Source organism: Lissotriton vulgaris, chromosome 9 (assembly GCF_964263255.1).
Source record: "Lissotriton vulgaris chromosome 9, aLisVul1.2, whole genome shotgun sequence".
Classification (NCBI taxonomy): Eukaryota; Metazoa; Chordata; class Amphibia; order Caudata; family Salamandridae; genus Lissotriton; species Lissotriton vulgaris.
The window spans coordinates 35,729,352-35,755,489 of NC_141697.1; the positions used below are offsets into that span (position 1 = coordinate 35,729,352).

A 26,138-nucleotide genomic window follows, 5' to 3' on the forward strand; every position below is an offset into this window, starting at 1 on the left:
GCATTCCTGGACTGTAAAAACATTGCAGCTGAGATCACGATGCAGCAACAGCACACCCACAAAAATATATTATAAAAGCACGCTTGACAGTGCCCTGAGGGTATTCCCACCCGCTGCCCCCTCACAGCAGTTTAAAAGCTTGCATTTTCTAAATGTGGAAAATAAATATGTAATTAAAGTATATTGTATATATTTTTTTGGACCAAAATAGATACGAGTGAATGTTTTTAGCAATTACTCTCCCTTCATACTCGGTCCTTACTTGCACCCGCCTCCCATTTAGAGGATGCTTTCACCCGCCCACTGCCCACGTTTATTTTGCGCCCTTCCACACAGAGGCCATTCCCACTCGCTAACTTTTCAGATCAGCAATAGACAGTATCCACTTTTCACCCTATTAATGTGGAACAAAGGCTGTGCACAAAATGGAAAACATTGCGCAATGATGCCTTTTGTCTGGCACTAATCTCCGTATCCAGCACATTTAGCTTCTTAACTGAGACAATTTCAACTCTGGAGAGCCGCTCAATGCGAAAATTCAAACCCCGGGGCCGCTGCAGGTAGTAATGAGGAGCAAAGCTGCAGTGAGTGCGTGCGACACCATTAGCAAGTGTTAGCTGGGAACAGACAACAGGCGCCACTGTGGCTCTCTAAACACCTCTCTCTCTCTCCCTCTACACACATCTCTCACTCTCTCTAAACACTGCTCTCACTCTCTTTCTTAACACACCTCTATCTCTCTCTATCTCTACCTCTCTAAACACCTCTCTATCTCGCTTTCTCTCCAAACACCTCTCTCTATCTCTCTCTCTAAACATCTCTCTATCTCGCTCTGTCTCTAAACACCTCTCTCTCTCTATCTCTCTCTCTAAACACCGCTCTCTCTCTCTCTCTCTCTCTCTCTCTCTCTCTCTCTCTCTCTCTCTCTCTCTCTCTCTCTCCTCTCTCTATCTCTCTCACTCAAAACCCCTCTCTCTATATATATCTCTCTCTATCTCTCAATAAACCCCCTCTATCTCTCTCTACACACAGCACCACTCAGCGCACAGCATCCCTCAACGCACTGCACCACTCAACGCCACAGCACCACTCAACGCCACAGCACCACTCAACACCACAGCACCACTACAGCACCACTCAACGCCACAGCATCACTCAACACCATAGCATCACTCAGTGCCACAGAATCACTCAGCACAACTGAATGCCACAGCACCCCTCAATGCCACAGCACCACTCAATGCCACAGCACCACTCAATGCCACAGCACCACTCAACGCCACAGCACCACTCAGCGCACAGCATCCCTGAATGCCACAGTATCACTCAATGCCACAGTATCACTCAACGCCACAGCATTACTCAATGCCACAGCATCACTCAACGCCACAGCATCACTCAATGCCACAGCATCACTCAGCACCACTCAACGCCACAGCACCACTCAACACCACAGCACTACTCAATGCCACAGCACCACTCAACACCACAGCACCACTCAACACCACAGCACCACTCAATGCCACAGCATCACTCAATGCCACAGCATCACTCAGCGCCACAGAATCACTCAGCACCACTGAATGCCACAGCACCCCTCAATGCCACAGCACCACTCAATGCCACAGCACCACTCAACGCCACAGCACCACTCAACAACACAGCACCACTCAGTGCACAGCATCCCTCAATGCCACAGCATCACTCAACGTCACAGCATCACTCAACGTCACAGCATTACTCAACGCCACAGCATCACTCAATGCCACAGCATTACTCAACGCCACAGCATCACTCAATGCCACAGCATCACCCAACACCACAGCATCACTCAGCACCACTCAACGCCACAGCACCACTGAATGCCACCGCATCACTCAGCACCACTGAATGCAAAAGCATCGCTCAGCACCACTGAACGTCACAGCATCATTCAGCACCACTGAAGGCCACAGCATCACCCAGCACCACTGAAGGCCACAGCATCACTCAGCACCACTGAACGCCACAGCATCACTCTGTGCAACCATTCAACAACAACTGGTTCTAATATGTTCTCTCAATGTTTCAAGCTTTTTTACAAATGTCACAAAAAGATGTTAATATTTCACTGCTGTTCTTGGATTTTCATCACAATAAAATACACTGAACATAATCTTCCCAAAAGTTATTTACAAAAGTTTAAGCTATTGCCATTATAAATTACAATAACTGTTATTTAAGTATTAATTATAAAAAAATAAAAGCCATTGTTATTTGTAATATTATTACATCTAAGTCATGTAAATACAACACATATTGCATTACAAATGCTATAGGTGTCACGTTTGCGAAAGTTAAAACTATTGGCATTGTAAATGACAAAGCTATTAATTTCGCTATTTTCAAACCCAACAAATAAATAAAATATTTGTCATTTACAATACCAATAGCTCAAACTTTCCTAATGTGAGACCTATTGCATTGCAAATGCTTGTTCCTTTTTCTCTTTGAGCACTGGAGCGACGCTCCTCTGCCTTAGCAGAGGAGCCGCCACTGAGCTTGGGTCGAACCTTGCTCTGGTCCCCTGGTGAATTACCAGATTGCTTGGCACCATCATTCCGCCCCTAACAACCTAGCTTTTTTTACTCAGCACCCCTCCCCTGAGAGCTTGGTAGTGCAAGCTTTCACCAGTCAGACACACCTGAATACCTTCCCGTCTACTCCCCCAGATAAGGAGTCTAAAAGAAAGGAGACTTTTGGGAAGACAGTATTTTTCCCACAAGTTTGGCTCTCCAATCTGTCAATTCCAGTTGCCATTTGGGCCGCTGTTACCAACCTCTCTGGGGTTCTGCCTCTCAAGTCCTTCCAGGTGTACCCGAAGACCTTCATCCTGTACGGACCCACGTCATACAGGATAGCTGTGACACCGCTAAATTTAACATCCGTTGTGGCCTGCATACCACAGATTCCATTGGGTGAACCATTGGCACTAGCGTTGCTATCCATCGCCATGCCTGGTTTAGATCAGCAGGTTTTTCGGGTGATGTTCAGTCGTCTCTTATGGACATGCCCTTTGATGTCCTTATGGGATAAAGCGGACTCCGCTCTGAAGCGTTCCAAAGGAAGCAGGGCCTCAGTGCACTTCTTGGACTGGTCTGCTCCACCACACCAACTGCATCAGCCCTTTTGATCTCACTGCGGCTCTGGTAGGGGTGCCGTATGCAGACAGTCACCCACTATAGCCTCAAGAAGGTTCCCAGCTGTTTTGTGGCCGTGACCCAGCAGTCTGGGATAGTGCTCCAGTCAGTCCACCACTTCCTCCTGCCTCCGACCTGTCTTATTTGAGTCCTCTCAGCACCTTCCTTTGGATGGACCTGTTCGAGATGCTCTCTCTGGCCCAGTTCTTGTGTGCCATCAACCCTGGACCCTGGAGTTGGACAAGCAGGGTGCTTATTTTCACATCCTTGCCCTGTGGGCCCTTAGGCACGATCTGCTGTTCATGTTGGGACAGGAGCATTTTCAGTTTGCTGTTCTCCCCTTTGGTTTTACCAAGGCTCCTTGGGTGTACACAAAATTGATGATGTGGTGGCAGCACACCTTCGGAGGTCAGGGATCCCAGTCTTCCCCTACCTCGACGACTGGCTGCTGAAAGCGGGTTTGCCCCAGACAGTCGTCACCCACCTCCAGGCTACGGCGAAACTCCCAACATCCTTGGGGTTCACTTATCAACATGCCAAAGCCATACCTAACTCCTTCTATGACGCTCGCTTCCATCGGAGCCATCCTGGACACAGTCCGGTTTCTTGCCTTACCTCTGGACAGGTGAGTCCAGGACATTCAGCATATGATCTTGATCTTTGAACCTCTGTCCTGGATTTCAGTGGGGTCAACTCTTGGACTGCTGCGACGGATGACCTTCTGCAGCCGGCTGGTCAATAACACAAGTTGACTTATGCAGGCTCCACAATGAGATCGGAAGTCTCAGTGGGCCCACCATTAGGGAATCTCTCCGACCATGTCCAGATCTCGGTGGAGACTGCAAATGACCTGCAGTGGTGGCTGCTGAGCCGTGTTTGGGTCAGTGGCAGAGCCTTCACCTTACCCCACCCAGCACTGACTGAGGTAACTGATGCCTCTCTCCTGGGTTAGGATGGGCACCTGGGAGAGGTGGAGATCAGAGGCCTCTGGTCACCGGCCACGGTCCGGCTCCACATTAACTTTCTAGAACTTCAGGCCAATCGCTTCGTGTTGAAAGCCTTCCTGCCCTCCATCAAGTGAAAGCTGGTGTAGTTACTCTCTGACAACGCCACCGCCATGTGGTATTGCAACAAACAACATGGGTTTGGGTTGTGGACCCTCTGCTGGGAGATGGCTTGACTACCGGGGGAGCTTCCTGGGGATAAACCACCTGCCGGGATCTTTGAACCCCAGAGTGGAAGAACTCTCTCGTCGATGCTTAGCGGATCACCAGTGGCAGTTACAGCCAGATGTCGTGCAAGGTTTCTTTCGCGCATGGGGATAACCTTGGTGCGATCTCTTCGCCACCGCCAAGATCTTGCAACGGCAGCAGTTCGGAACGTTGGAGTTCCCAATCTGTCTCTCTCTCTCTCTGAGTCGAGTTCCACCTTCCGTGGACTCCTTCCTACTGATGCATCTTCAACCTCGAGTTCTGAAAAAGATCAGAACTGACTTTTCCTAAGTCATCCTAGTGGCTCCAGATTGGGAACAGAGGGCCACATGTACAATGTATTTTTGTTGTTGCAAAAGAGCCGATTGGCAGAATTGGCCCGTTTGTGAATGCAAAAAGGCTTTAAAAAATGTACAAAGCCCTATTTGCCATTTGGTAACCTTTTACCGAATCGCAAATTGGGTTTGAGATTTGGTATACGGAAGGGGCGTGTTTAGGGCGTCCATTCCTAATACAGAATCGCAGTGGTATGTGTGAATGTTTTGCGACCAAAATGCGGTCGCAAAACATTTGCATTTTACTGCCTACTTCAAATAGGTGATAAACCATTCGCAATGTCTTTTTAATTGTAACATCAGTGGTCAATTGTAATAGGAGAATGGCATCACTCCTCTTCTTTAATAAGTTATTACAGTTGAGTTTTGGTGTCACAATGCCTGTAGTCGGCGCCGACAGACCGCGTGAAGAACAAGCCCCGCCCCCGTAGGCCTGTGGCTGCTGTTTGCACCTTGGAAGGGATCCTTAGCTTCCAGCTCTTTTTCAGGAGGGTCTGTCATGAATATGCGCTGTCACGAGCTGATAAGGAGACATTTATGATGCAATGTTTATTTACTGCACGGCTGGGGTTCAAGATAATAGTCAGGAACCTGTCCGCGCGCTTCCACTCTCTGAATTGTAGCCACTTTTAAAAGCGGAATATTAAACTGCTTAAATTATTCTCAAAGAAAATCTGCAGACGCGGATCTGAGTCTGAAAGGGTTTATTAACAAAATGAAAAAAACATGTTCTGTGAATCACAGATTTATTCCACCAGGGGGTCCCAGCAAAGCATGTTGGAGCAAAGTAGGTAAAGAAAGGCAAGGCAGAGACACACAGCATCCATACAGAGGCGTCCACAGAAGATCACACAGCTCTGAAACAAAGGAGGTGCACACCGAGAACGGAAGACGTCCTTCGGTTGTGACAAGAATGTCGACTTTTCAGATAAACGAATCGACACATTCTCGTCTCGGGAGCAAGGCTCCATAAAACTTTCATGTATGTTATGGATCTGTCTTGTATGCCCCGGGAAACGGCAGATATGAAAATACAACACTCATTCCTGCAGTTGGACCAACTCCACCTTTGAGAGCCGTGCATCATTTGTAAAACAAGCATTTGCAATGCAATAGGTCTTGCATTTGCGAACTTTTAAGCCATTGGCATTGTAAATGACAATGCCTTTTATTGACGTGTTTTTTAAAGCAAAACATTATAAAAGGCTTTGTTATTTTTTTTTTTTTTTTAAATTTTTGAAAACCTTTATTCAGAGCAGAGCACACAGCTATTCAGCCTGACATCCCGGAGGCAAGGCAGCACAGGTAATAGGAGAGCAGTAGTGCAAAAAGATCAAAACATAATCATCGAAGGTTAATTTTATATTAAGATGAAGAACTCAACAAAGGAGCTCCCAGGGGCGCGAAAAGATGGCAATAGAGTCAACATGAATCAGGGCGTCAAGGGACGGGTAGGGGAGGAAAGGCAGGGAAGCGATCATCAAGGAGAGGATATCAGAATGGGAAGGGGGGGGGGGGAGGACAACAGGAGAATGAGGTACATCAAAGCTCAGTTGGTGTCACAGGTCAGAGTGACACATGTTCGTCCAGGGAGACTGGTTCGGGTGGCAAGCACACGTCTCCCCTATATTCATTCCAGGCCCCCCACACTTTATTCCATGTTCGGGGTCTCCCTCTTGCCACATAGACTGTCTTCTCCCGGAACATGCACCAGTCCATATTGGCTTTCCATCGTACCACCAGGGGGGCCGTGGACGCACCCCACTTCTGAGCAATGTCCCTTTTGGCCACCATGTTCCCCAGGGTCACCCACCTAGTCTGCGCTGCGCTGTGGTCAGAAGGCTCCCACACGTTCAGGAGGCATCTACGAGCTTCCGCGTGAGCAATCACGCCAGTAACTTCTTCCATGATTCGGTGCACCCTCCTCCAGTAGGAGGCTATTACGGGGCATTCCCAAAGGATGTGCAGGAAGGTGGCGAGGGCCCCACAACCTCTGCGGCAGAGCCCGTCAGGCGAATATCCCATGCGCATCAATCGGGGCCCCGTCACGTACACCCGGTGCAAGATCTTGAACTGCACGAGGCGGAGACGAGAGGAAATTGCGACCTCCTTAGGGGAGGAAATTGCGCTCTGCCAATCCTCATCGTCGAGTTCCAGACCATCCGCCACCCACTGGTCTCGCAAGCCAAGGAGGAGATCTATGCGCACGTTTATCAGTTTCTTATATGATAGGGAAATCGCGCTGTCCGGCATGTGCCCATCCAATATCCTATCCTCCAGAGGGGAGCTTTCAGGGATGTCGCCGTCCGGCGGGGTGGCCGAGAGCAGCGCATGCTTCAGCTGGGCGTAACGGAAAAACTCCGTCGCACCCAGTTGGTATTCGGTCTGCAGCTTGGGGAAGGTCTTAATCGCGCCCCTGGAGAGCATGTCCTCAACTCTGCTAATACCGATGAGGTCCCATTTATCAAACCCCTTGGTGTGCCACAGTCTACCCAGGATGTCCGAATCAAAGAGGGGGGTGAACCTAGTCAGTCTGTCTTGCCAACCTTGCGCCTTGGTGATCGCCCGCCAAACGTGGATCGCCGTCCGTGTAGGACCCGTCAACCGTCGGTCGAAGGACTTCGAGTACAGGGCCCGATAATAGTTGCCGTCACCCACGAGCCATCTATCCATGGCATAGCCGGGGCTATCCACAGGGCCATAGAACCCGTGGTTGAGGGCAGCAAGTTGAGAGGACCAGTAGTAGCGGCGTACGTCCGGAAGGGCGATGCCGCCGTCGTACCACGGAAGCGTGAGTTTATGGATGGCAACACGAGGTCGACCGTCCCAGAGAAGATTTCGCAGAAGACCTTCAAGGTCTCGGAAATAGCGCGCCGGAACCGGATCTTGGGCATTCTGCAGGGCGTACAAGAACCTGGGCAGGGACATCATCTTAAACAGCGCAGCACGGCCAAGGAGGGAAAGCGGGAGCTTACGCCAGCTGTCCACATCGCGCTGTAGACTCTGGAGAGGAGGGAGTAAGTTGAGGTCGTACCGCAATTTGGGGTTACCGGAGATGTAAATGCCCAGGTACTTGAAGCCACGTACGGCAATCTGAATGTTGCAGCCCCTGGGGAGCCGTGGAGTATCTCCTTTAAGGACGTACAAGGACGACTTGGCCCAATTTATGATCAGGCCAGAATAGCGTCCAAAGAGTCTGAGTACGTCACAGGCCACGATGAGGGACTTTCAGGGGGAAGTCAAATAAAGTAAAATGTCATCGGCATACAAGGATACCCTGTCTTCAAGACCAGGGGCCCAAGTAATACCGTGTAAATCAGGATGCGTACGCAGTAGGGCTGCGAGCGGTTCAAGGGCCAAGGCGAACAGAAGGGGCGACAGGGGACAGCCCTGTCTGGTACCCCGATGTAAGGGGAATGGCGTCGACAGGCGACCGTTGACCGTGACATTAGCCATCGGTTCAGCGTACAGCAGCTTCACCCAGCTCACAAAGATCGGCCCAAATCCGAGTTTGGACAGAACTGCCCAGAGGTATGGCCACTCGAGAGAATCGAAAGCCATCGTGGCGTCAAGGGACGCGAGGACAGCTGGCTCTTCGAGGGTGTGGGCTCTAGCCATGACACCGTGAAGGCGGCGTAAATTGAGGGCGGTATTCCGGTGGGGGATAAAGCCCGACTGATCGGGGTGTACAAGGTCGCCAATGACACCAATCAGCCGGTTGGCGAGCAACTTGGCGAGGACCTTGGGTTCCACATTCAGGAGAGAGATAGGACGATACGAGCGGCAGACGTCTCGTGGTTTACCCTCCTTGTGGATGACCACAATAGTGGCCAATCTTTGATCCAAGGGGAGACGACCCCTCTCAAAGGATTCCAGGAACATTTTTCGCATATGCGGAGACACCGCGTCCGGGCGGATTTTATATAGTTCAACCGGGATACCGTTAGGTCCCGAGGCCTTACCGGTGCGTAATGAACGGATCGCCAAGGCAATCTCGTCAGCGGTGATCTCTCTGTCTAAATCCGCGCTTTCGTCCTCGGAGAGACAGGGAAGTTCAATACCCGAGAGGAAAGCCGACGAGTCCGCCTCAGAGAAGTCTGAAGCGGACTCATAGACCCCCCGGAAGTAACCAGCGAAGGAGTCGACAATAGCACTCGGGTCCGTAAGGACCACTCCGTCGTCTCCCAAGAGTTCAGGCACCACTCGGCTGGCCATCTCCCTCCTGTCCAGCCAAGCCAACAACTTCCCGGCCTTGTCTCCTACATCATAGATACGGCCTTGCTGCTCTTTAGCAAGAGTGAGTGCGGCATTTGTGGCAAGATCGTGGTATTCCGCTTGCTTCAATGAGAGGGTATGCAAAACCGAGGGGTCTGGCTCGGGCCCCAGCTGGGACTCGAGACGTAAGACCTCCTGCTCAATATTCAGCAAGTCGGCATCCCTAGTCCGACGGGCCTCCGCAATGAGCGCATGGGCCTCGCCCCGGAGCACTGTCTTAAAGGCCTCCCACAGCGTAGCGGCCGAACCAACCGAGCCCACGTTTTCAGCAAAATAAAGGTCAATGGCTTTGGCCAGGAGGGAGCGGGTCTTGATGTTGCGAAAATACCACGGATTGACCGTCGCCGGTCGCTCCGACAAGACCACGCCAAAGTCAAAGGAGACCCACAAAGGGGAGTGGTCAGAGATGCCCCGCGCTAAGTAAGGGCTTCGGAAACGGCCGATGCGTGCGATGCCAGTGTAAGGATATAGTCAATGCGGGAGAGACTCCCATGTGCACCCGAGAGGAAGGAAAATTGACGGAGTGTCGGATGGAGAAGGCGCCAGCCGTCCACCAGGCCCATGGACTCAAGAAAGGAGGGAAGCCACATCTTTGAGCTGCGGAGGTCCCGAGTCGGTTGGCGATCAAGCAACCCAGAGCAAACCGAGTTAAAGTCACCCCCCACTATCAACAGGCCATCCGGCATAGACAAAATGGCACCACCAAGGTCCTGAAAGGTACTGGATTGCAACCCCGGGGGGACGTATACAGAAAACAACGAAAGGGAACGCCCTTCCCATCTACCCGCCACGGCAGCGTAACGCCCCCTGTCGTCAATCATGGTGACATCTATCTCTAGGGGAAGGGACGCGCGCATAAGGATACCCGCCCCCCGGGATCCGGAAGAGAACCCCGAGTGAGCCACCATTTTGTAGCCTTTACGATTCAAAGCTTTACACGTGTTACCCACCAGATGTGTCTCTTGAAGGAGGACAATATCAGGCATATGACGTTTGATCAGCTGTATCACCACCCCTCTTTTGACTCGGTCACCCAACCCGTTGACATTCCAACTGAGAATTCTTAACTTCCTACCCCCCATCACCCCGCAGCCCGCCCCACCCAGTCCCAGGAGACGCCAATCTCAAATACAGTTCAGGAGCATAAGTGACCCATTGCCAGACGGAGAAAAGAAAGAAATAACCAGCAAACAAAATAACTCTTCCCAACATACCCCCCACCCTGCACCCCTGCATCAGACTAAGAAGCCCTCCCAACCAGCAGTGTGCCTGTCGCCCCATTAACTAATCTACGAAAGACCCAGAGGAGTAGGGAATCTCCATGAACCCGTCCCGCCACCCACCATGTAAGGAAAGGAGAGTCAGGTTAAGTCACAGATACCAGCTCCGGCAGTCATTCGAGGCGGGGGAGCCGCCAGCCCCCATTTAGTCTCACTGTTCCGCTCCACCAGAGGCACCTCCATCTCTGTCCTCCTGTTCATCCCGATGAGGCGAGACTGTGTCCAACCATTCGCTAACGTTTTCAGGGAAGTCAAAGAAAAGGGCACGTCCCTTATGTTCAACACGGAGTTTAGCAGGGAACATCATCGAGTATTTGTAGCCCATGTCCCTGAGGCGCCTCTTCACTCCCGCGTAGCTCTGACGTTGGCGCTGTACCGACCTAGTGAAGTCCGGATAGAAGTGCACCTCCGCATTCTGGTAATGGAGTGGCCCATGCGATCTAGAAGCTTGCAGGATCACGTCCCGATCTCTAAAGTTGAGGAGGCGCGCCACAATAGGCCGTGGCGCCACCCCTGACTTTGGCGGGCCACCCGGTACTCGGTGGGCGCGTTCCACCGAGAAAAAGTTGCTCAGTCCAGAGGGTGCCAAATGGGTTTTAATCAAGTCCTCCACGAATAGGTCCGTCGCAGCATCCTCGGATCCCTCCGGTACGCCGACTATGCGAACGTTCTGCCGCCTGGCTCGCCCCTCAAAGTCCTCCAGCCGCCTCGAGAATAGGTCCGTGGTCATCCGCAGGTTGCGGACCTCGGTCTGCAACTCGGAAACGTCGGAGGTCAGGCTGGAGGTCTTAATGTCGAGCGCCTTCACACGCTCATTGGTCTTGCCTAAATCGGCCCTTATAAGAGTGATATCAACGGCCATTGAGTCGACCTTGTGATTCAGAGTTTCGTGCTGTTGTTGCATATCGGCCCGGAAACTCGTGATGGCGCCCATGATGTCGCCGAGGGTAGGGTCCGATCCATCCTGCGGGCTCGTCGATGGGGGCCCCTTAGACACGGCCCCCGATGTAGGCGGCGACTTTAGGTTCACATATCGCTCAATGCGATTCTGTTGCGTTTGCGACTTGCCCCGGCCACCTTTGTTCGATGCCCTGTCCGAGTCGCCTCTGCCCGCCATGATGGGTTCGAGAGAACAAAGGCAAGGCGCCCCTCAAGTCCGGGTCCTCAGACGACGGGCAGGCAGGGCCGAGAAGACAAAACCAGGGTGTAGAAGGCACAGGCTGGAAACACTATCACTCCGCCAGTGAGGACAGCAGGCAGCCACTACGCAGATCAATCGTGCGAAGTGGCGAAGTTCGAAGGGACAATGGCACCGTCCCGGCGCGAAGTTCAACTCGGTGTAACTCTGCACAGGAACCACCGATTTGGAAGCCGAGGGCAGTCCCAGCCTCAGCAGACCACCAGCAATAAGGTTCCACCAACGTGGATCAGGATTTCAAGCAGGATATTTGCGGTGGGTCGGACGGTCCACGGAGCTCCGAGCTTACGCGGCCATCTTGGTTGCCCGCGAAGCTCCTCCGGCTTTGTTATTTTTAATGCCAACAGCTCAAACTCTCGCAAATGTGAGACCACTCTAATGGTGGCCGCGCCTCTTTCTTTAGATGCTGCTCGCCGTTACAGCGAGCAGCGTTCGGTGAAAGGGGCGTGGCCAAAATTAAAGTGAAAGCGCATATGGTCAGCTTTCAGCCAAAGCAAAACATTTTAAAATAAATTTAAAAGGTTCCGTAGCGCAGCCACTAAAGTGAAAGAGGCCCGCACTGTAAGTGAAATAATCAAATACGTGCGGCTGCTATAGTTAACCCCTTAAGCGCTGCCGTCGGCCAACAGTCGTCACGTGCACTACCTTGCCAGTGCTGCGCACGACCGTTGGCCGACGCGGCCCCACCCGTTATTTGAACGTTCAGCACTGGGCACTGAACGTTCGACGCTGTAAACGGGTTAAAGCGAACTCCTCTATAATTTAAAAACAAATAATATAAAAGCAGATAGCCTGCTGGATGCTGTGGGTGGAATAGGGGAAGATCATTAAAGAAAATAGTGCTCACTGACTTATAAAACAGACCGTGTAACAACACAATTAAAAAGTCTAATTGTTATGGGAGGTTACAAATGCAGACATTGCGGTACCAAGGAGGGACTAGTAAGCCTTTAAACAAATGAAAAGCAACGATTTTGTAAGGACAGTAACAGAGCCACTTGAAAAGATGGGCAGGAAATGGGCGGAGCTTCTGTACCGTACCTCAGTACAGCATGCCTCGCAGAGCAGCGCATGCGCTGCCCAGGCTCGACCTAAAAAATCAGTATCAGTGCCCTTGCCAGAAGGCCGCTACAGCTTGCACCACCCATTGACCATCCCAACATTTAATTTTTATTCTGTTTTTATTTATTTCATTTCCCAAACAGTAGCATAGTTAAAGGGGCGACATGTCAACACAAGTTACAATATCTGATTAGTTTCGCTCTTTGACATCAAGTGCAATATGCCAGAGGGGCATGCCCTCGATACAATGGCAGGATACGCACCTCCGAAAGGGGGGGAGGGGGAGCTCTTGTGTTTTACTGTAGGAGCTCCAACGTATTGTGTTAACAGAGCGCCCCCTTGGACAACCTCAACAATACCGTGAGGCGGGGGGGGAATAAAGAAGAGACAAAGTAAGATTACAAGGGTAACATGGCCCAACTTCAGGGTCCCCGAACCTCGCCCTTACCTCTGTCCCAACAAATATATAAACAACATGCACATTTCGAAGCTGTTATTACATCAAACCATGTTTATCGTGTGAGGGTAACGTGCTAATTTTAGCCACCACTCTCAAGTTTGCTATTGGGTGGTGTGACCACCCTCATCGTCCTCCTCCATCTGTGGCATTATGGATTTTGGGTTCTTTCATTCCAGGCGTGGCTTGTTTTGAAAGTCTTGCAGTATTGTGTGCCCGTAGACGGCAATAGGGGTCTTGCGAAGCCTCAGCGGCCTTCCCTGTGTAATGCAATACTCTCAGCCTTGGCCCATGTCAACATCGATTGCCTCCAGGCCACCAGCGGCAGTCACCGGTGATTTCTATTTCCTAGTGATTAAATGTTTGTCACCAGCATTCCTAGGGCTAAGAAACAAGTGGTCACCTTAAGTCGTTTACTTCTATGGCAAAGGCCCAGGATGCATACCGCCCATGTGTGTGCCATTGTGCGGCCCATGCCGTTGGATAGCTGGGTCATGACTCCCTGCCAGGAAGGGGTGAGGAGTGGGCAGGCCCATGCCATGTGTGGGAGATCAGCATCTGGCTTGTGGTATCTGGGGCAGGCGGTGTCTGCAAGGTGGAAGGATCTATTTATTTTTGCAGGAGTGAGGTATGCTGCCTGGGTGATGTAGTACGGGATGATGCCAAAGTGGGCCCTGCCCGGGATTCGGACTGGGCTTTCTAGTATGGCAGCTCATTCCTCGTCAGTGCATGGAGGGGCCAGGTCTGCGTCTCAGTGCTGTCTCAAAGGCAGGACCCATACCACTGTGTGGAGGCACAACGTGGTCGCAAACCACTTTGTGAGGTGTCTACCTGACCCTATAACATGTAGGTATTGGAGAGTTAGGTGTATCTGGTGCTCCGCTGACATTTCTCCCCATTTGCCACCCAGAGCTGCTATTAGTGAAGCATGAAGTTGGAATCCATCAATATACCATATTTTAGTAGGGCACCATCCCAGTAGAGGTTGCCTGGCATTTATATACCTGCTGTCTGCCAGTTGGTGAACTCCACAGATGTGGTGGTGACATGACCTCTCGGCGTGCCCAGCAGTGGCAATGCCGGTGCACACGGAACCATGGACCGTATGATGTATAGGCTTTTGTGGTGACAACAGTATGTGACTCCCAGAAGCAGTGGTATCGGCCTACCACGAGCACCGCGTCAACCAATCAATCAATCAGGGTTGTTAAAGCGCAACTACTCACCCATGAGGGCCTTAAAGCCCGGGGGATGGGGAAATAGGCATCTCCGTTGAGTGCTGGGATCATCCATAGAGCCAGGTATTGGGCAGGAGTGGAATAGCTAGAGCAGCGCCGAGTTCCCAGGCGAGTGAAAGCGTGGCAGGGTCAGATTGCTGTTACATCACCATCCAACCGGGCCATCCATTGAAGCTGAGCGGCGAGATAATATTGTTCCATGTTGGGAATTACCTGCCCGCCTTGAGTTTAGAGAATGCCACTCGGCAACGGGTGTTATTCCAGAAATTCTCTCTTGATGCTCTCAAATTTGTAAAAGATAGAGACGCAATGTAGAGGGGCAGGTTTGTGAAATAGTATGATAGCCGTGGTAAGACTACTATCTTGAGAAGTGCAACTCGATCCATGACCGATCGGGAAGTGTGCGCCAGAATATCATCTCGATTCTGATAGCTGTTCTAGCTCTTCTGAGATTACCTTCCAACAGGTCAATTGGCTGGTGAGAGATTCTAATCTTCAAATACCTAAACATAGCAGGTGGTACCTGATGGGAATGCCATTAAGTGGGTAAGCGGGGTCAGGACAGTCCTCGTTGAATGGGAACAAAGATGAATTGGCCCAGTTGACCCGTAGGCCAGAAAGGTCAGCAAAGTCATTAAGAGTCTGAGCTAGCTCTGACGTTTCCTATTGGATGTACAGGAGAAGATCGTTGGCAAACAGTGAAATGTACCCAGACGAGACTGGTAAATCACAGGAGATACCTGCGAGTGCAGGTGACCCCTGCTCCTCAAAATGCAAAAGAGCCTCACCTTAATTAACAATAAACTGGACTCTCTTATATCTAGAGTAGACCAGATGAAAACAACACTCAACGAACAGAGAGAATTTTTATTGCTGAAACACTCATATCTGCTCTTGGGACCCCACAAGTTTAGATAAATACTTGCTTTCATCAACGTAATAAAATAGCCCAAGTTTGCATTAAGATGGAGTGTATATGGAGCGGTGGCCACATATGCCTCACATACCAGAGGCACTGCCATCAGTGAAGTCTGAAGAAAATGTTTAGTCTTTCAATAAAGCGTTATTAAATCACCATCTACCCTTTGGTCTGGGAACAGGATTCATGTCCAAATCAGTAATGACCGGGGCATGGTCTGAAATCAGAATGTACCCAATTTTACTGGAGGCAACGTTTTGGGATACATTTTTGCTTAAAAAGATATGATCCAATCTGGATAATGATCCTTGGACTGGGGAGTAGAAAGTATTATCTCAGAAGTTGGGATTACAAAGTCTTCATCTATCGATCAAAGCTCTCCGAGACACGGTGGAGCAAAACTGCTTATGCATTTTATGTGGTATGAATTTAACAGAGGATGGATGGTCTAGAAAAGGGTCCATTATCTGATTATAGTCACCCCCAATAGAAAATAATTGTCCATATATTGAAGACACTTTCCCTACACATTAGTCCAGAATGTTATCATCATTCTGTGTGGGAGCATAAACAGCAAATATCGTCAAGGGAATTTTGTTAATTAAAACTTTAACAATTATCAACCTACCATCATCGTCAGTTTCCTGGGATAAGACAGTAAAATTTAACTTTCTGTAATAATAAATAATAGCCCACTGTTTCTTGTTAAGGTCAGAGGAAGAAAGGACTGTCCCCACCCAATTCTTTTCAAGTCTCTGCGCTTCAAGTTCAGAAAGATGAGATTCCTGGAGCAGAACCAGATCTTGATTAAATTTACCTAGATGTGAAATAACTCTCGGCCTCTTTATGGGGTTAAAAACCTTTAACCCTGAACGATATTAACTGTAAAAAAAAATTGGTAATACACTTGGGGGAAGATTTACAATAACTGGCACATCCCTGCAGATTAGCAGGGATGCGCCAGTTATTATGCGTGACGTTAGGAACCCCTTGTGCCACCATGCATGCGCCGCATTTACAATGCTTTTAGACAACAGTGGTCCCTCACAGGAGAGAGAATTAGGAACAATGAATATAGACTCAGTCGTTACTATATTGAATTAACATGTCCAGCCGGACAGAGGTCTGATATTTACTTGTAAACAATAGAGAAAAGGTATTACACAGCAATACACAAGGTGGGGCACAGGCCTGTGCCCTACTTAACACACGAGCAACATACAGTAAAGGACAAAACAGGGAACAAAGGGCTTTCAGGCAAAAGCTTAAGGTTCGTTGCACCAGTTTTTGCACAGTGTCAAAGTGCAAAACACAACCTACACCTTTACACTTTAAGTACACATAAAGTTTGGAATGAATAAGGTGTTTTCAAATTGTCGATGACGTTTCGATCCTTTAAAGCGTTACGCGGATCATCATCAGGAAATAGATATTATGCCTAACAATAGTAAGCTTCAATTGCCGAAATAGTGAAGGCGGGACATGGGCGATGAGGTGAATCGCGATGCGAATAGGATCCGGTGGGAAATGAGAGCCGGGTCAGCCAACTCAGACGTGCGGAGTTTGCAGGAGGTTCCCTAATGGGTTCCAGGAGTGAGCATCAGCAGGTTAGCCATGGATGGAAAACCACTCTGCACGATCGCAGGTTCTATTAGTTGATCGCTCAGGAAGTAGGCGGCGGCATGATAGCCGGGCAAGTAATAACAGAGCTGCACAATCTCATTTTCTGTGGGGCAAGTCACAATGTTACAATGTGGAGCACCGTGGCGCAAGGAGAGACAAATGCGGGACACATCTGTCAGCGTATAGATGACGCAGTGCTGGAGTCGTGTCGCAAGCGCAACGCAACTCCAGCACTGCTCAGGGGCAGCCCACACCCATAGTGCTCCGTCACTGCTTGCACCTGCTACAAGCAGGCCTAAGAGTTTGACGCCGAGGGGACGTAAAAGTGACTCCGTGAAATCTTATAGATTTCACTGTGTCACTTTTATGGGCTTCCTTGCGACGGAATGCCCACCCTACATACATTATACCTGAGGCAGGTATAATGTTGCGCAGGGCTTTACAACTTGACGCATCTTACTAGATGTGTCACGTTGTAAATCTGTCGCATGGTGGCGCATTGTTTACGATGCCGCTGCATCACAGAAGTGACGCAACGGTGTTGTAAAAATGTCGCAAGGGGCTTGTACATCTGCCCCTTGGTCTTCACCTTTGACCACGAAAAACAGTACAATAGAGAACAAGCAAGTGAATAAAATGAGGGGAAAGTCCAAATGAAAGAAAAAAATAAAAGAAAAAAAGAGGAAACACAGATGAGAAAAAGGGAAACAAGATAAGAGCGAAAAAGACAGTACATGTAAAAGAAGCAATGACTGAAATAATTATCTGACTGGAGTGATAAAAAGGGGGATTGGGTGATGACAACACCGAGTGAAGGTAGTATGACTAGGGAGCCTTGCACTTCAACGCCAATATGTATGATATGATAAACAAGGATAAACAAGGACTTCACTTTATTGAATACATCTGCGGCGGAAAGAAAAGGGAAAAGTTAAAAACACCAATCGTAAAATCTTGGCTACAATACAAATAACCAAGACATCCATGAAGATAACAAGGAATACAAAAACATATCTGAAAACCAGAAGAACTGCAACAAATAAAACAGATTAGCTAGAAAATGTATTACTGTAAGGAAGATCTCAACAAGTCTACAACCTCACTTGTATGATTGTGAATGAACTTCTGGAGTTCAGTGGGGTCCTCCTAGGCTATAATCTTATCTTTATAAGTGACTTGAAAAAATAAATAGATGGAACAACCCATAAGGAGTACCCAGAGCATGAATTGATGGATGAAGGTCAAGAAATTCCTTGCAGAGATTGGCAGTGATCCTGGCAATATCCAGAGAAAGGAAAATCTTTCTTCCAGACCAAATTAATAGCTTTTGTAGCATTAAGCACCTTGAGGAGGTCTGTACATTTCAGAAATAAATAATAACACCTGTGAGTTTAGAGAGAGAAGTAGGTGAACTCATATGTTAACTGAATATTTAACCCAGTTGAAGGTGGTAAATCAACAAGCTGAGGTAGAAAGGAGGCAAAACATGAGACAGGATCTGCACCCTCTATTTCTTCTGGAAGACAATAAATTCATAGATTGTTTTGTCTACTCCTATTTTCCAAATTTTCCAATTGCCTCTTCAACAATGATACTTCCTTTTCCAATATGGTAACTCTGTGCATATCATCTTGCAGGCCACTGACTCTCTGCTCCACTTTGGAGACCCTTGCCTATGTGAGAGACCATTGTCATCCAGGATCTGTATGCACTTATTTGTCTCTTCAACAAAAGGACTCAGTGCTCTGATCTCATCTTTCAATTACGCCAAAGAAATAGGCGAGGATGGTTTGCAACATGAGGGAGGATCATGCTTAAGTCTCTTGTTTGCAGTAAAGGCAACTTGCGATTTTGAGGAAGAAGACAATGCCACAGGTTTCGGACTAGCAGAGGGAAGTATCTCACTGAAAGCAAGACTGGTTGCCATTGCAGTCAGGCAAGGTGCAGAGGTCACTGGTGCCAGAGCCAATTTAGACTTCAGCTTTATGCTTCTACCCATGCTTAAGAGAGAACTGGAGCATGAACAGACCAACAAAGGGGATACAAAGCTAGTGGATAAATAAGCCCAAATTCAGAAAACGTAGGAAATATCTTATGAGATCAATGGACGAGCCCTATGGATTGGAAATATATTACAAATGCCCCAGGAAGTCTCTCCACCTGAAATCATCTTAAATCCTCTGGGAAAGAGTTGTTCTCCTACATTGAGTAACTTTCATGAAAATATCAGCAAAGTGACACAGGGTGTGAGGAGAAAGGAGAATCTGTCATTAATGCCAGCAGCTTTGACGCTGTGAGAAAATGGCTGCTGCGGCCGGCTCCTGAGATGGGATCAATGACCATCACACATTTCATAGGAAATAAACCACTGAGAGGAAGAAAAAGGACTTGGCACAACTCCCTGCATTATTGGAAGGACGCCACCCCACTGCTCCCTCTTCCCTGAAGTTCCAAAGACAACTCCGGCAGTATTAAATAGATGATGCAGCATGGACCTCGTACCCTAGGCGTCCATTTTCATTGGCAGACAACCCATGCCTGTGGTAAAAAATGTAAAAGTAATATCCTTTTGAGAGTGGTGAGCGTTTATCAGGGGCCCATATTATATATGAAGATTGTGATGATGGTGTTTTGAGACATATTTTAGGTACTTTAAATATTAGTCATGTTACACCAGGAATTTTTGGGGAATCAGTCTTAATTGACTTAATTAATTAAAATTGGGTATCAAACCTGAAGTGTTTTAAAACTGTGTGCATTTAGGTGTAAATAAAAGGTGAATTTTCATGAATTGAAGAATTCTGTTTTTTGAAAATCTTCTAGACTCAAACGTGTTATTATATTTATTTATACAAAATTGCAAAGTTAGAGTCTTTAATATTGGTTGTTTGAAATTTGATTATTACTTTTATGTGGGTACACTAATCAGATGTATCTAATTTTGGTGTTTATCTCACTTTTTCCCTGTCCTCGTGGCGGAACGGCGGGTCGTCCACCTATATATAAATCACCCTCTTTGCCTTTTGTGATATTGCTGAGTCAGGTGTGAGACTCAACAATAGCAGATCATAAATCCCACTCCACCTCTAAGGTCTTGTTTCTAAACCTGACCTTTCTGTTCCAGAGTTAGTACGCGTGATTATGTGAGGGTCATTGCTGTTATGGTCAATAGACTGACCAGACACCAATGTGATATCAAGTCAATTACGCCACAGTTGTCTCAAGTGGTTTGATCCATTTATTGTCATTCCCTAACAGTTTTGTTGGGCCATTTCTGGGATACTTCAGCAACAAATCTTGCAACACCATGGGACCCATTGTAGCTTCTTGTCCAACACATGTGGCAAGACTAGTTCAATTTGATATTTCCTCTATGCTCTTTTTCCTTTTAGCCCCTGTGCCAGCAATAACATCCCCCTGATGCGAGTGGTGCAGTCAGTAAAGCAAACGAAGCGGCAGAGCAGCCTGGTGCTGAAGGAGGGCTGGATGGTGCATTACACCAGCAAGGACACTTTGGTAAGACGTGTGTGGACCTCATATGTGTGGAGACATTTCCAAGACTCCCATCAACCTCCTTTTCCTGCCTTGACTCACTGGTGTTCCTATGCCTTGCTCCGCCAACTTAGATGGCTTAGAAATTACTGGGATTATGTTGTATCCGACATCAGGCCCCTAACATCCTCTTCTGTATAAGCGTCTACTGATCGGCCACAGGTAGCACTTGAAAAATATCGTTCAGTGTCCAAGCTCACCTTTGAGGTTTCCTAGCTCCCCCTAATATCAACACTGTCTGGCAAAAAAGAGGAACATGTTCTTCCCTATCTGTGTTGTGATAATGGCCAGGGCAGGTGGGGTTGTGTAGAAAGGGAACTAAGAATGCACCTGAAACTCCCCATATTGAGCTCACAAAACATGTTCTTATGATCCAAATGTGTCTCATCTGCAAGCCAGTCTTTTTAATAACTCATATTTTTGGCATTTATTCAACAAACAAATTCAGTACAAGGCCCATTAGAGTTGCACCTGGGTTATTAGCAATGTGACAGTTGAATATCCGTGTACATCCTTTCTGCAATAAATGGTAAAAGTCAAGCCAACTCCTTCATGGCAAAAAGGCATGGCTCATGCCTGGGTCCCAAAATGAGTCAATCATGCTTCCCAGATCTTTGCATGTTTCTTTGGGAATGCCTTAGCTGGTAGATGGATTTGTTGAACATGGCACGTTTGCCCATTCCCAGCAACAACTCTAGAAGGGGAGTGAGATTGGCTGGCATTGTCCTGTTTACCCAGTCAAAAACCTAAACCGATTAGTCTATGTGCTCCTCATGGGAATCCCGCCTCTTCCATGTGTCCTAGTTGTGCCAGTCTGAGGGACAAGTCGATGAGGAGGTGGAGGACCCCTGGTAGCGTGTTAGATATGCATACAAGTACGCCTGAATCGTTCCACACACACCGCCAGCTTGTGTGGAGTTAGCTCCATTTGGGTACTTGACATCTGAAGCACTGTGGGGAGGGGATGTTACCCACCTTCCAGATGTTGCTCTGCTGTAAAGTATAGCCGTGCCCTGTATTTGAACAGAATCAAGTGGAGCGTTACATGGATCACTAGCTCCAAGCTGCCATTTGAGCCTCACGCCAATCACGGTCTTACAGGTGACCAATAACTGCCTCCCGGGCCATCACCACTTCCTGTGCCTCATTCTAGGGCATTAGTTACTAGAGTTCCAAGTACCTGTGATGTTTTGTTTTCCCCCAGCAGGCTGAAAATCAATCCAGCTCCTAATGGGTGGTATTCAGACACATCTCTCAAATGCTCCTGGTGTCTCACTAATGAATGCCTAACTTGGGGGTATCTGAAGAACTGGGTCCTGTGAATGCCAAAAGTTTATCTAGGTCAGAAAGCAACTTCACCTGCTCCCATACATTTCCCACCCTGGATGTGTCTATTGCATCCCATTGCCTTAATCCACTCAGCTGGTTCACTGATGTTTGCAATGTTCCACTCCAGAGTGGAGCTTCCCGGGACACTCGATGATTCCTGCCCATCCGTTCGAGGGTTAGCAGCCGATCACCGCCTTGGAAACTGGAGATGTGACGGGGGGCTCTAGAAGGTGGAGTAGAACCAGCTATGTCAGTGTGGCAAGTTCCAGCATTGTAGCTGGGCCACCAGTTGGTGCTGCCCAGTAATCTAACTATACATCTGCAATGGCCGTTCAGCCTTCGTTCCTAGATTGCACACATTTATCATATGGCACTCTAGGTGCTTTATTTTACAAGCCAATCTTTGCTGCCTCTTTAGTAGCATCTATCCGAAATACGTGCATCCCAGGCCTGCAAGTCTGTTAAGACTTTCCATCCTTCGTGTCAGAGCACCGGTCACATGTCATCTCTTCAGAATGTGAGGAAGCCCTCCACGGACATGGCTGCATCTTTTAATGTTCTTAAACTAACCTCCCCATTGTGACCCTTCAGTTTCATCTTGAGTCTCTCCAGCACAATACACAATCCATCTTTCTGCCAATGCTGCCCATGAGTGTTCAAAAACCAACATGTTCAACATACTATCAACAACCTCTCTTCCAGACTGAAGAGTGAACCACCTGTGCTGCCCCCGGCTTCCATTCTGTTATGTCGTGAAATCTGGCATCGCCCACTTCCCATCCAGTCTTTCTCTCCCTGCCATAACTCCAAGATTCTGCAGCCCATGTCCCCACCTTTGGTTCATACCTCTAGAAATATTTGCCACGTCACACATGTCACCGGGTAGAGTCCCTGTCAATGACTTCCTGAGACACAATCTCCCTTCTCCATCTAATGTTTCCAGAACCCCAAAGCCTGTATATGGCACACTTCTTCGAAATCCCAGATAAACTTGCCTATGTAGGACTGCTTGATGGATAGAACCAGAGCTCTTTCGGACAGATGAAGAGCCCTCATTGGTTCTGTGCGTCACCTTTACACCCAGCCTATGAAATCTCTGTCACTGTGAACGAGAGACCCTATGGAGGTCGAACAGGAATGCATCCTTGCCATACGTGTACATGCGCATGTGGAAGCTGGTTGTATGAGTTAGAAGACATAGGGACATTGCATAAAACTGTACACGTGAGAGCTTTCTACAACCCGCGACTGCTGTTAATGTGAAAGGTGGCTGTAACCCTAATTAGAAATCTAAATACAGAGGATACCACAGCACTCACTGGTATCATATAATGTGTAAACTTTAGTCCAATGAGTCAAGGTCAGGAAAAGTCCAATCCAATTTCTTGTTTATTGTTCAAATTCATGTAGCAAAGTGACATCAGAAGATACAGCAAACACGTGTTTCGTCACTTGTGCGACTTCTTCAAGGCTGCAAAATGTATATAATACAGTAAAAAACAACAGAAACAATAAGAAGTTATCTATATGTGTATTTGCAAACCAGCCTATTCCAAAGAGGCAGGAACAAACATATACATTGAGAATAAAGACTTTGGGCAGAGGCAAGAAAAGAAATAAGAAGTCCCAAAATCCATCAATAAATACCAGTAGGTATAACACCATATTGTGCGGCTATATTCTTAGGTCAAAAGATTGTGACGATTTAAAGGAAAAGAGACTTTGGAACCCGCCTGAGTCAGTCAAGGTGCAATATATTTGCAACCAAAGAGAAAAGAGCGGGAAGTCTTGCTGTTCAGGAGCACACACCTCTTCTTTTTACTGTATTATACAAATTTTGCAGCCTTGAAGAAGTCCCTGTATTCATGTTATGAGCGGTGGCCTTAAAATCCATCACCTGTTTTGACACCATTGGTAGTAGGGTGTCTGATATCAACTAGTACCTCAGTGCTTTTTTGTTACTATTTGCATTCTTAAAATATCCACCTGAATTTGTTGCACAATAGGAAGTGCGACCCTGTAAACTACTTATACCATTTTTTTATTTCTAATTTAAAATCTGGTAACTCAGTCAGTATACGTGTTACTGACTGTGATATCTGGGTACACCTATTACTTCTAGGCAATGTGTGATCTGTTGTACCTTTATTGCAAATGTGGCAACTAGCTGTACCAGTCACTGCTGGCAATGTGGAAGCAATCTATAACCGTAAGTGGGAATGTAGGAGAAGCATAAATGTATTCTTGAGGAGCTCACAGAAGACCTGACATGCCTCTGTTAGGCAGGTTCAAGTTGGGTCTCTGTTGCTGGGCATGCAGAGTCAGGCAGCCTGTTCCTGGTGAGGAAACTATGGAAACACGCAGTCCCTCATGTAAACCTTTAACTCGAACTATGGGTTAGTTGATGGAACTAGGTCACCGAGCCATAACATTCACCATTTAGCTTTCTTTTTTATTCTGGAGACCCTTGGCTGAGAACGCCAAGTCCTTTGTGGAGTGTGGTCTTTAGTGCCAACTGTGCAGGGGCGATGGTTGTTGTCCACGTGCCACCAGTGTTGAAAATAGTCTGCGGGGGGAGGGGGGGTGACTCCATATAAAAGCACCTTTCCGTCACACTAGTGTCTCTGCATCTTACATGCCCACACACCGCTAACCCTTGACTGCTGTCAGTCATTTTTTGGGGGTTTCCCAGTAACTAACGTTGAGGTGTCACTGTGGAGACTATGGTTGTTGCATTGCGTGGTGAGAACCCCACATGTCCAAGGCTTTAGAATGATGGTCACGAGGGGTCGTATCAATAAAGTGTCACCTCACTTGGGGCAGTGATTTTCCTGGACAGACCTTGTTAGGCGTGGAGTGCCTACACTTTTACTTTGAAAGAGAGAGCACCAGCACTTGTCAGCAGTGGTGCACTACTTTTACTGGAACATTACTGACACTTCTCAGAAGGAACTGGTCCTAGGAGATAGTGAGTTCCTGCACTTCTCTATTTCCATCTCAAGCAATGACCTGGGGCATCTCAGATCCTTCCACCATCACTACCAGTGACAGGAAATATCTGACGAATAACATTTTCATTTTCTGTTTCAGAGGAAAAGACATTATTGGAGGCTGGACAGCAAGTGCCTGATCCTGTATCAGAATGATACCAGCAGCAAGTATTACAAGGTACGTCCAACATCTGTTCATTCCACGTCTCCTGCGCCAAACTTGGTAGGGGCAGTAGTGTAACATAGACCAGGCAGTGCGGGGGGAACCCTGAGCTCCGCGGGGGTCCCTCACGCACTATGACAGGCGACAGGCCCTGCCACGAGAGCTACTGACTAGGTCCACAGCATAGGGGCCCTCTTTGTGTATTTGCAGGGGGTCCTCTCCAGTTTCTTTCCGCCACTGGGTAGGTGCACCTGCACCCAGTGAATTGATAATCGCATGCTATCTCTGCAATCACGCCTCCTGTGGGACTATCGACAGGTGTACCTGCACCCGCTGCACTGATAACCGCACGCTATCTAAGCAAACCCGCCTCCTGTGTGACTATCGACAGGGGTACATACACCCGCTGCGCTGATAACAACACCCTATCTCTGTGATCACGCCTCCTGTGGGACTATCGACAGGGGTACCTGCACCTGCTGCACTGATAATCGCACCCAATCTCTGCAATCACACCTCCTGTGTGACTATCATCTGGTGTACCTGCACCCACTGCGCTGATAACCGCACGCTATCTCTGCAATCACGCCTCCTGTGGGACTATCATCAGGTGTACCTGCACCCACTGCGCTGATAACCGCACGCTATCTCTGCAATCACGCCTCCTGTGGGACTATCATCAGGTGTACCTGCACCCACTGCGCTGATAACCGCACACTATCTCTGTAATCACGCCTCTAGTGGGACTATCCACAGGTGTACCTGCACCCGCTGCGCTGATAACCACACGCTATCTCTGCAATCACACCTCCTGTGTGACTATCGACAGGTGTACCTGCACCCACTGCGCTGATAACCGCACGCTATCTCTGCAATCACGCCTCCTGTGGGACTATCATCAGGTGTACCTGCACCCGCTGCGCTGATAACCACACGCTATCTCTGTAATCACGCCTCCTGTGGGACTATCCACAGGTGTACCTGCACCCGCTGCGCTGATAACCACACGCTATCTCTGCAATCACACCTCCTGTGTGACTATCGACAGGTGTACCTGCACCCACTGCGCTGATAACCACACACTATCTCTGCAATCACGCCTCCTGTGGGACTATCATCTGGTGTACCTGCACCCACTGCGCTGATAACCGCACGCTATCTCTGCAATCACGCCTCCTGTGGGACTATCATCAGGTGTACCTGCACCCACTGCGCTGATGACCGCACACTATCTCTGTAATCACGCCTCCTGTGGGACTATCCACAGGTGTACCTGCACCCGCTGCGCTGATAACCACACGCTATCTCTGCAAACACGGCTCCTCTT

The 26,138-nt window shown here is 48.4% G+C and overlaps 1 protein-coding gene across 1 annotated transcript in view; it reads left to right on the top strand.

Annotated features, from left to right (window-relative positions):
- The window catches only part of PRKD1 (protein kinase D1), a 929,258-nt gene that overhangs the window by 733,397 nt on the left and 169,723 nt on the right, over nucleotides 1-26,138 (top strand). The window contains exons 8-9 of the mRNA XM_086936991.1: nucleotides 20,170-20,293; nucleotides 24,749-24,826. Of these exons, the coding sequence (XP_086793117.1) occupies nucleotides 20,170-20,293; nucleotides 24,749-24,826 (202 nt within the window). The remainder of the gene's footprint in view (nucleotides 1-20,169; nucleotides 20,294-24,748; nucleotides 24,827-26,138) is intronic.